Source organism: Embiotoca jacksoni, unplaced genomic scaffold, assembly GCF_022577435.1.
Source record: "Embiotoca jacksoni isolate LCO1_2020_lvr unplaced genomic scaffold, fEmbJac1.0.p SCAF_24, whole genome shotgun sequence".
Taxonomy (NCBI): domain Eukaryota; kingdom Metazoa; phylum Chordata; class Actinopteri; family Embiotocidae; genus Embiotoca; species Embiotoca jacksoni.
The window spans coordinates 6,122,785-6,134,301 of record NW_027185375.1 but is presented as its reverse complement, the minus strand read 5'-3'; the positions used below and the strand labels follow the sequence as shown (position 1 = coordinate 6,134,301).

Below are 11,517 nucleotides of genomic sequence, written 5' to 3'. Positions count from 1 at the left end.
TACATTTTTAACTTCACTGTCAAACTCAAGGTCAACATTTGTCTCGTATTCTACAAAAGCACAAGTTGAATTGGATGTAATTAACAATATAAGAAAGCATGTGCTTTAAAACAGGATAATAAGCTTCATACATTTATTTTGAACAAAATTACAACAATAAATCAACTTAAAATTGGAGTTGTTTAAAAAAAGTGCCAGTCAGTGATCAACTGTTTTGAAATAATTACATTGACTAAGTCTGTCTTAGATATTTGTCCAGTACAAAAAGAGTCAGTTGTACTAAGGCTGTTATTTGTGACCCATCATGAACCATTACTGGGTTAGTGGAAACCCAAATGTCCTTGCAAATGGCAGATACCTGTTGTATAACTTGGCTTTATCAATGCTATACCCGGATCCTTAAACTGTATTAGAGCTGTCTAATCATGACTTGGCAGCTGTGGATGTTCAAGGTAAATGGACTGAACCTTTATAGCATCAGAAAAGTTGATCTCAGTGACTTTGATCGTGGCATGAATTTTGGAATTAGATTGTCTGGTTTGAGTATTTCTGAAGCTGCTGATCTTCTGGGATTTTTGAATTCAATTTTTTTTTTTTAATTCACTTGTATTTATATAGAACCAAATCACAACATCTTGGGGAACTTTACGATAAGGTCAAGATCTTACAGCATTATAAAAAGAATTCCTCTTGAGCAGCACTTGTCAACGGTGTGGACAAAAAAGTCCTTTTTAACAGGAAGAAACAGAAAGACTTTTAAAAACAATGCTACAAATTGCTCTACATAGGAACATTTTGATAAAACAACTGAGCAAACATACTATTTTTTTTAAACATACTATTCCTTCTGTCTTTTGCTGTATAAATAAGAACATTACCAGTAAGTCTATAGGTATCATGACTAGAGCAAAGGAATAACTCTGTTTCATGTCCTCATTATGTAAACATTATGTAATTATAGTTATTTGCAATTATTGCAAAAGGACAATGGTCAACAGATTCTGTCTAGTACCACTGCCAACATCACAAAATGCATTTATTCCTCTGAAACAGCATTGAGGAACTCACATTTGTTAGTATGTGCAGTTTCCTCCATTTCAGATACAAAACAGGGAGAAGTCAGTGTTCTGCATCAAAGCAGACTGTGGAGGATTTTTACTGTATAACCTGCACTCTCACTTATAGTTTGGAAAGGTACTTAATGTGGTGGACCTTCAAAGCGAACACGCAAACTAAGTAAGGGTGAATAACGAGTAGGCAGGGTTGTAATTGAGGGCCGGCTGGCAGGTCCCAGAGCTCCTATAAGTAAATGTAATTTGAACTTGAGTGATCCCCTTTCATTGGTGTTGGAACAGTATGAGAAAACACAGTGACCCTCTTTTTTTTTTTTTTCCCCAAGTTTTCATCCTCAGCTTTAGATTCCTCCCCCTGTTTTTACAACACACACAACTTTATCATTATCAAGTTTGCTAACTGCATTAATTTATGTTGTTGACAAGCTAGCACTCTGGCTAACATTGGCTAACCGCATTAAGTTAAGGCTACTTAGACCTGAACCAGATTCTTTCACATACAGGTATTTGGGGGAGTGCGAAGTCAGCCATACTGTTGGATGTGCAAACAAACTGGAGAGATTTAACGACAGCAGGTAGCAGGCCGACACATCTCGAAGTCATTACATTATTCTAAAATGCTGTTTAGGGAAATAAGCTTTCAAAAATAGTTGCAAGTGTCATTTGTTACGAAGCAACACAACGTGAAGGCTGTGATTTCGTTGGCTGTGGCGGTATACAGTATCCAGTCACCAGACAATCATTTCTGGTATCTCCTGTAAAATACTTGGATAGCTGTCATAAATCATGGTGGTTTATGACCTGATGGTGACAGATATGCAGATCAAAGCAGTAAAAGCTGATAACACGATAATTCTTTCGTCTATTAAAACATTAAGGTAGATATGAGATTGCACGGGAAATACAAATGAAAACTTAAAAAATGTAAATAAGTAAAACGTTTCCTGTGCGCGCCCTCCTCCCTCCTCGTGTTTATTGTAACGGATGTTAGACAAGGAGTGACAGAAGGTGAAGAGATGATGTGCAGCAGCAGTGTTTCCACAGGAAACAAGTAAAAGCAACAGGAAATACTTTTTTGTTTTAAAAAGCTCACAGAGGTAAAATGAAAATATACTTCTGCAAATACAAACAATTCTTAAATGGTAAATCCAACTGACAAATACAAAATGAAAAACAAAGTTTATTTTGAACTCACATGCAGATGAATAACAGTTTACAGTGGAAGCTCTGCATTAAAAGTCACTGGTCCAAATAGTAACATAACTTTGTTGTTCTCTTGCTAGATTTTGGTCTTCCTAATCATGCAAATAATGAACAAAATACTAACAAAACAATAGCATAAGCAACCAACCTTAATCGAGGAGATCTGCCATGACAAAAAAAAGAGTTGTTTCTTTGTGCTGTATTCGTAGGAAAATGTCCTGTTTCTGGACCTAAAGGACCTAAAGGACCAAAAGGATCACTCCTCACCGTGTGAACCACTGCAGTGCAGAGACTCCTTTTTATTTGTTCAGTGAGGATACTTTCACTTTGACTTAAAAAGTCACATGGTTTCCCAGAAAACTGAGCTTTTACAGTCAACCAAGTGATCACCCGTTATAGAACCGTGTGATGATAAAAATGACTTGCAGAAAGTGGTTTTCTTTGCTGTGCTGCAAATTTAAGATAGTTTTGTTGAAACCTGGAGTTGAAAATGCAGATTTTCTTCGAAAAATTATACATTTTTAACTTCACTGTCAAACTCAAGGTCAACATTTGTCTCGTATTCTACAAAAGCACAAGTTGAATTGGATGTAATTAACAATATAAGAAAGCATGTGCTTTAAAACAGGATAATAAGCTTCATACATTTATTTTGAACAAAATTACAACAATAAATCAACTTAAAATTGGAGTTGTTTAAAAAAGTGCCAGTCAGTGATCAGCTGTTTTGAAATAATTACATTGACTTATTAACACAAGTTTTGAAGCAACAGAACATAAAGGCTGTGATTTCATTGGCTATGGCTTGTGTACAGTATCCAGCTGCTGACAGCTCTTGGAAAGCTGAATCCATTTACCTCCATAATTAAGAAATGACACGTTTCATTCAGCTGCAGCTTTAATTTTTTTCCCCACTTATATCAATTTAGCACAATTTCTGATGTTAAACCTGCTGCCAGGTGAGATTGTAATGGAGGGCTATGTTTTGACAAATATCTTTTTGTTTTTTACCAATCTGAGACAGACTTACTTTAAAGCAGGGCTCTCAAACTCGCGGGACGATATTTTGTGGCCCCCACCTTAATATGAAAGTTTAATGTTAGTGCGGCCCGCGAGTTTTATATGAATGGCACTTTACAGGTTCGTGTGCGGAGCTGAACGAACCGACCAATCACGGTGGGGTATATGGCTCTCGGGGGCGGGACATCGACCGGGCTTGATGCAAGCAGAGCAACATTACTCAATGAGTGAAAGTGACAGCAGCGTTGCCATGGAGAGTTTTCTTCCGGGCCTGGCTGGCTGCCTCGTTTCTATTCGGCAAACGCGGACATCCGTCCCAGCGCGCTGCGTTCACAACACTTCCAAAAAAAAGTTTTTTAAGTTGCTGCCCAGCGGGACATTATACGTCTACATGTCTCTCTCTGACAAAATAAATCAAAGTGATGCGTACGCGGCGAGATAAAAGAAAGGAAACAATGTAGCCTAATGTGGTCTGCAGTCACATACCGACACCTGTCCGTCGGCAAAAACAGTCCCCGATAACCCGGACCAATTATAGGGTCGCACCGTTATTTGGGGGTCATTATTTTTTTATTTGCATTGCCTCACACGATGAACACTACATATATTTCTATATGATGTCATAAACACGGCTAAACACGACAGTGACACCAAGTGGAATTAAAATATATTCCACAGCCCCAAACATGTCTTTTTCAAAGCCTGCAGTGAAGAGAAAGGTTGGTGATGAGCACAGACAATCCCAGGAAAAGTGGGAGATGCAATATTTCTTTGTTGAGCACAGGGGCACCCCGACGTGTCTTATTTGCACAGAGAAAGTTGCGGTGCACAAGGAATACAATTTGAAACGTCATTACACAACTAGACATGCTGAGGAGTATGCAAAATACCAGGGATGCTATGCGAGAGGAAGCGCTGCCAGGTCTCTAGCAGCAAGGAGTAGGCAAGAGAAGCCATGTTCAGAAGAACAGTTCATGTTCTTCAATGTTCCATTCATGTTCAGGACAATTCATGTTCAGAAGAACCCATTGAGGTTAAAGAACTGTTAATAAAGATGTTTAAATCTGAATACAGCAGATATAGAAGACTGAAGAAACCACACATAGTTGCTGACTAGAGAAATCTAATTATTATTATTTTATTTATTACTGATTTATTTACTTATTAATTCTTAATTTGTTTATTTATTTTTTCATCTTATTTTGTGTTAAAAAAAATAAAAATAAAGACATTTGAGAAGATTGGAATTTTTTTAACAAAGCTTTTCTTGTGGAATACCCGATGCGGCCCAGCCTCACCCAGACTCTGCCTCCAGCGGCCCCCAAGTAAATTAAGTTTGAGACCCCTGGTCTACAGTCTTCAATCTACTGAAACTAACGGGGAATAAGTTAACATTAGGGACGATCGAGTACACCATTATCTGTATTGTTGTACTTGCTCGTCCCTTAGCCTTAAGTATGGAATATTTAATCTAAATTCTCACGGTTTCATTTAGTACTGCAAGGATGTTAAAGTGGGTCACGGAAATAAGGTTTAAATGGAGGTTAAGAAACAGTTGATATCATTTACAACAATTCAGTGTCCGAGTTCACTTCATAAAACACTTGAAATTAAATATTAAACCAGAGTCCAACATGTCACATCACTGCACGTGCTGTAACAGCTTCTTCCAGACATTTGTTGTAAAAATGCTGCGACCACAAAACTCTTTATTTTCTTTTGTCCTCTTGTATTGATGGCAGAATGTGCACGCGTCTTTACGTGTGCAGCTGCACTAATTTCAGTCTTTCATCTTAATTTCTCACTTAAAGAAATGATCAACATTTTAAAGAGTTCCAAAGGAGTCAGATCTTTCATCATGAAGTGTCCACGAGCTGGGAGCGCATGTCGGTGTTGCCAAGGTTTTAGATCATTTGGTGAACTTTGGTACTGTGGCGCAATAGTAGAGTAGTAAGAACAGATAATAAGAAGGTGTGTCACATCAGACTTCAATCATTGCCAATGAAATCAGCTCCTCTCCTTTAAAACCACTGTGGTGCAACGGACTGTCAGTTTCCAATGGTTGTAGAAGGAGCAGACCGGCGCCGCCAGCCAAACTCTACACGGGAGGAAACTGACATGTCTGGAGGCACAAGCTCGAATTACAAAAATTGAGGGCACTACGAGTCGGCCTCCATGATGTTGAATTGGCTTGGGAAGTGGTAGCTAATATTATGAATAACTCTTCCCTCGGTGTTATCAGAACTTCTGTCCAGTGTCGGAAGTGAAGCTGCGTTTTGTAGACGCCAAACACTGGCGTTGATTAGATATCGAAGTGAACAAACAAAACTCAGAGAAATCTGGTGCTGGAACGATGTGGAGGAGTGATCAGAAGTAAATTACACAAACTTCACGACTACTAATTTCATTGAAATTAAATATTACTGATTTATTCATAAAGAGACACAAATCGTTTGCTAAAAAGTTTTATAGACGGTTCTCAAAAATATTCATGATCTTAAGCCCGGACTGTTTAAATAGCCTATCTGGCTTTATCAAACACAAAAGTAAACTATATATTGTCCTGTATGTCTGCCTTCCCCTCCCCATGTCTTCGTTCATGTTTTTAGTTTGAGGGGGAAAAGCACAGCAATAAAATCTTAGTGCACATTTAAAGAATCATGTACACATTTAGTTTCTTTGACACATTCACAAATCAGATAGTCCAGAGCACTATCAGACTGACAGTCTGTGTGTTTATCAGTGGATTACTCGATGTCCAATACTCTGACCCGACCCACACTTGGCCTTGTCTGTGTTATAAAGGGACTCACTGAAGCCTCATGGGTCAAACAGTTACGGCAGGATTTCTGTTTATTCTTATTTCAACACCCTTCAAAAACGAATTGCCCAAAAATATAAATGATGACTTCAAAACACAAATTCAATGAAATGATTCACGGAATCACAAATAATCAACGTAAAAATACATGAAAACAGTGACACATTCAAATCAACCTCACATCTTCATCAATTTTACACCTGCTTTAACATTCTTTGTTTTTGTCCAGTGTGACGTAGCGGCACCGTCACCGACCGAGAGGAGCATTGACACACACACACACACACACACACACACACAGATTACTACGTCGGTACTCGGGAAACTTCACCGTTATTTGTTCTGCCAGTAAATGATCAAGAGTGCACACTTGGTAGTTCGAGCATAACTTCACACCGCTGGTCACTTACTGGAGGTCGACTCTCCTCTCAGCCTGTTCCCGGGGCTTCCCGTTCAAACTGAGGCTGACGCCAATCAGCTGTTTAATACGCCTGTAGCGGTGCGCAGTTCTGTGACGTCATTGGTTTCTGACCGTGCCTGTTATTAAAAATACAATTGTTAATCATAAAAGACAGATTTATCTGAAAGCTATTTGTTGGGCTCAGTGAAGGAAAAAAAATATTTGTTTTCTGTTTTGTTTACTGCAGTAAACAGACGAGTAATAACCTCTGGGTGAAGATATTTACTTTATTTTTTGTGTTATTATAATCAATTAGCTTTAGAAGGTAACAGCTGCTTTGTTGAGACACGGTTGACTTTTGTAACTTTTAGGTTGATAATTTATTTTATTTCTTTTTTCAAACACGTTTGTTGTTTGCTGGTTCCTTTTTCTACTTTTTAAAATATTTTTGCCACCAATCTGCACTTCTGGGAGACGAGCACAATAATTTTCACCATCACTCTACCTACGACTACGCCATGTTTTGTGCTATCTGAGGGCTGAGGTTGAACCCCGTCACATGTGGCGTCAGAAGTGGGATGAATAGTCGAAAGAGGACAGTTCACCTTCCAAGACCAGGCAGACGAACTTTGTTCCAGCAAGGCGGCGCATCAGGAAGAGGAAGAGGAAAAGGAAGAGCCTGCGTCAGAGTCAGACAGACAGACAGCATGGGAGACTATAAATTCATCGTCATCCTCAGCAGATGAAGAGGAATGGCCCCGGTCCACCCCTGTCTCATCTGGTGCATCAGGGGGAGAGCTGGTGTCCATAATGAGAGACTTTGTTGATGAGGGTCGCGCTTTGAATGCATTGCCAAGACGTGGAGCTGGTCAGAGACTGAGTGGGCATGCAGACTCATTCCACTTCTATCTGGGAAGACACAGGAGGCCTGTACTGTGATGGATGAGGAACAAGCCCACAGAATAACTCACAGAAATGTCTTTTTTTTTCAGTGACTATTTTAATATTTTCTTTTTATAAAGATTGTATGCACCTGACGAGCTGCTTCACACTGAATGTTCTTTCCTAATAACAGAACGGAGGCCTAGAAAGTCGACATGAGGTTCGGTTACAGCGAGCGAGGGAGTGAGAGGTCAGCGTGGGGAGTTACATGAGAACTGTGAAGCTGTTTTGTCATTATCTCTGTTGTTGCTTCTCCCAAACCAAAAGGCACCAAGTCTCTACGCACTGATAGCCAGACGGCCTGGAAAAATGTTCAATTAACATCCTGTGGGGGCTGAAATTGCAAATAGTTTTTCAGAACGCGACTCTACCACTGTCTCCTCCCTATCTCTATTGTTTGTCATCAAACAGCAAGCAAGCAATCAGTTAGTCCGGGGAACTTTGAGGCTTTCTGTAAAATGGATGCTCAACTATTTCACATCATTTAAGTGTTCTTCCTTGTTTTTTTCCGTAATTTTATATCTTGTTGTGCACGTGCAAGATGTTTTTAAGGATGTTTCTACGTTTTCTTTCCTGTTGTTTGTGTTGTTTTTGTCCCATCACTGTATAATTCACTATTTAAATCAAAAATATTGTTCTTGGATAAAGAGAGGATAGTTGCAAACACAACAAGGGGAAGTCTGTCCATTTCATTAATTATCTGTCCTTTTCAGGTCAGTGGCGTTACAAGCAAGCGTGTGCAGTTCAGATGCTGACGACAAGCTGTTATCGCAGATCTCACTGGTTTACATACATCCTGATCAAATTTAACTGCTTATCACAGAGGTGAAATTTAAAGAATACATTCCAGCAAGTTTTATTTTTGTCCACAAATCAAATACATTGTCCTCCACTACATCCATTTACCAAAATAACCACCAGCTGCAGTTCAATGAAATGAAACCCCAGATCAGTAGATTTTGGGTCTCGCTGACCCCCAGCTGAACTCATACTGGAAACAATTTGCAAATACATTGTTGTGACATGGTGCCATAGAAATTTGGCTGCTATGGAATAACATCCTGCCATGCTTATTGTAGCTCCCTACTGACATCTAGTGGACATTTCTAACAACAACACCTGCTTGAAATTCAAACTCAGGATTTCTCAGCTTTTTTCTTTTTTGAATCTTTAAAACAAAACTGTAAACACTCAGAACGGTGGACCTTAAATTTAACTACATTTTTAGGCTAATATTTGGCACAGCCATGTTTACATGTATTGAATGACACTGAAATTTCACCTGGCGATTACCACTGCAGCTCCAAGGCATGCAAACTTGAACAAAACGGACACAAAACATGATAAAAGTTGGTGAACTAAAGTTGTCCATTTGAGAGAATTCCAACATGATTGACACAGAAAACACACTGTACACCAGTGAGCTCTGTCCTGCAGTCCTCTGCTGCGGTCTCCGCAGGTCTCCACACAAACAGTCCCAACAGACAATTTTTTCTGGCCTACTGGCTTATGAGGGAATAAATAGGAGCTGAAGACGGACGGAGAATCTCTGCTGGATTCACGGGGCACACCTCAGTTCATGTCACTGAGGGTCGGGGTAGAAAACCTTAATATGAATGGCTGAGTTGTTCCGTGTACGCGTCACGGGCTCCCCGGCCTCGTCGGGGTCCTCGGGCTCCAGGTCGTCCACCAGCTCCACCGTGGAGGTGTTGGCTGCCAGCTGCAGCGCCCCTTGACTACTGGCCTGCAGCTGAAGGGCAATGTTAATAGCCCTGTTGATGGCCAGGCCCAAGCCGTGGACACAGATCTCCCTGTGGCCCCCGCCTTCCAGAAGCTTCTGACAGCGGGCCAACTGAGCCCTGAAATCTGTCTTCATGTTGACGTAGACGTCGTTCCTCCTCTTCGGGAGTTTCCGGGGGAGGCGCTTCCTAAGAGTGTACTCCACCGGGTCCATCTCAACAGCGGGCGAGCTGGAGTCGGTGTGCGCTGGAGCCGTCTGAGGGACGCAGGACATGCCGGGGTTACGAGGCTCCGTCATGTTTCTCTGTGTGTGTTAAGACAGCAGCTGGGGACAAAGGAGGAAGCTGAGGAGAGAAGACACAAAGTCAAATAGTATAAGAGCATAATACCCTCCGGCTAACTTAAACATCTCCTAATAGTTATTTTCATCTCGATCTGATTGTTCTTTAGTCCATTTATCATATCTATACAATAGAAAAATATAATTAAAAAAAAGAAAAAATCAGTATCCCAAAATAATATCTTCAACATATAACCACCCAAAACCCAAAACCTTTTGTTGACTATTAGCAAAAGACAAATAGCAGCAAAAGATTTACACGATTGAGAAAATCGTGCAACCGTTAGTAATCAGGTACACAAAATTGGGGTTTTCCAGTTTCCCAGAGGGCTCAGCTGGAAGGAGTTATTTTCATTAGAAACTGCATTTTTAAATCAATTTGGTCTGTTATGACAATATTTCTTTAAAAATGAAATGAAAATAATAATCACAAAACACTGGTAGAAAAAAGGTGACATTGAATGGATTTGGACTGCGAGTTTTGTCATCCCACCAGAGTTGTTTTTTATCCAGCTGCCAGCTGCAGGGACAGGTCATCATTACTCCTATCAGTTCTTTTAAATTACAAAGAAAATGTTTTAAATGTAATCATCATTTAAAAAATAAATAAATTCCAAACAGAATTCATATTGTTTCATCAGCAGCAACAGTAATGTTTACAGCAGCAAAGTCACAATAAACTCAGTAATATCTCCCCGGAAAGCAATCTGAAAATGTCAATAAACTATATCGATGGCATCAAGACACCGAGTGACGTTTGGAGATCATGAAGAACACAGACATCAGTCACTGTCAGTTATGCACTAATTTGCTGATTTTTCTCAGTTTGATGACTTTTGAAAACTGGATAAGACAAACTGACATCTGATCACATCACGTTGGGCTTCAGGAAATGGTGGTGGGACTTTTTCATTATTTTTCAGAATCTCACAGACCAAAGAATTAACGAATTAGAAACCGATCAACAGAGTAATTGGGAATATAAATAACCAGTTAAAGTCATTTCATAAAAGGGAAATATGAGATCAAACTGCATCATAAACATACCTTTATTCATTATTAACAGCGTTGACTTACAATCCTAACGCTGCTGTGAAGGCAGCGACTGGCAGCCTGTCACGATAACCGGACTATTGGCACCGGTTTAGAAACCAAACAGTTCTGACAGCAAGAAAATCGAGCTGCTTAAACCGAGCTGGCCTCATTAGTGTCATTCAGTCACGAAGCTCTCCCCACGCTGACCAGGGGAAACATCAACACGATGTTTAATGTCTGTTATCCTGCTGCAGACTGCATCTTCTAATGTATAATGGTGATCTAACACACGTCTCTTGTCCTCCAGGAATGACTCAATGTTTGTCTCCAGCAGAACCGATGATTATCATCCACATGTTGAGTAAACTTACCTTCAGAGGATAGTTTCAAATCACCACGTTTCTGTCGCTGGTCACTGACGTCCGGGGAGCATGTTTGTCCGTACAGGGAGTTTCTCCTGAGCCAAACAAGCAGTTTGTGCCCTGCGCACCGGAAGTAGTCTGACGGGAAAGAATCTCTGCGACACCGTTTTGGTCACATTCATGAATCCCTTTTTATTCCAACTCCCTCACAAAGTGTAACTCCGCGTGCAGAGTCACACTGACGGCTGCTGAGAGCCCTCTTTACTAAGGCGGAAGGTAAAAATACACCGGCGCGCTTTGGGAAACCTTTCATTACTCCGACGGAAACAGGAAGTTACGTCATCATCATGTTTAATCAGCACTGCTGCTTTAATCACCCGCTAGTAGATGGAATAAAAAAAAAATGAGCCTAGAGAGGTGTTTTGAGTCCCATTCATGTTTCCGAGGGGCAGAACGTCACCATCCAAGACCGAAAAAAGTGCATCGTGTCAGGCACACAACCAGGTGGGTTTTTATTGACATTCATGGGGTTGTGAACTGTGAATTCATCCTCCAGGATCAGAGTCTCAACTGTGGTGTGA

General features: G+C 40.3%; 1 protein-coding gene across 2 annotated transcripts; it reads right to left on the bottom strand.

Annotated features, from left to right (window-relative positions):
- Positions 1-8,299: 8,299 nt before the first annotated feature.
- Positions 8,300-11,233, bottom strand: LOC138204083 (ribonuclease P protein subunit p20-like). 2 transcript variants are annotated; one of them, XM_069159202.1, is made up of 3 exons: positions 10,946-11,233; positions 10,033-10,093; positions 8,300-9,543 (listed from the first exon to the last, which is right to left on the bottom strand). In XM_069159202.1, exon 3 carries the CDS (start codon positions 9,495-9,497, stop codon positions 9,042-9,044), a length of 456 nt encoding a protein of 151 aa, XP_069015303.1. In that variant the 5' UTR covers positions 9,498-9,543; positions 10,033-10,093; positions 10,946-11,233; the 3' UTR covers positions 8,300-9,041. The 2 variants fall into 2 exon arrangements, with proteins under 2 accessions (XP_069015303.1, XP_069015302.1); XM_069159201.1 differs by lacking the exon at positions 10,033-10,093 and having other exon boundaries at positions 10,946-11,232.
- Between the last annotated feature and the right edge of the window lie 284 nt (positions 11,234-11,517).

What these genes read in the sequence shown, in the direction of transcription:
- LOC138204083 (XM_069159202.1), bottom strand. Translation starts at nt 9,497, where the DNA reads ATGACGGAGCCTCGTAACCCCGGCATGTCCTGCGTCCCTCAGACGGCT.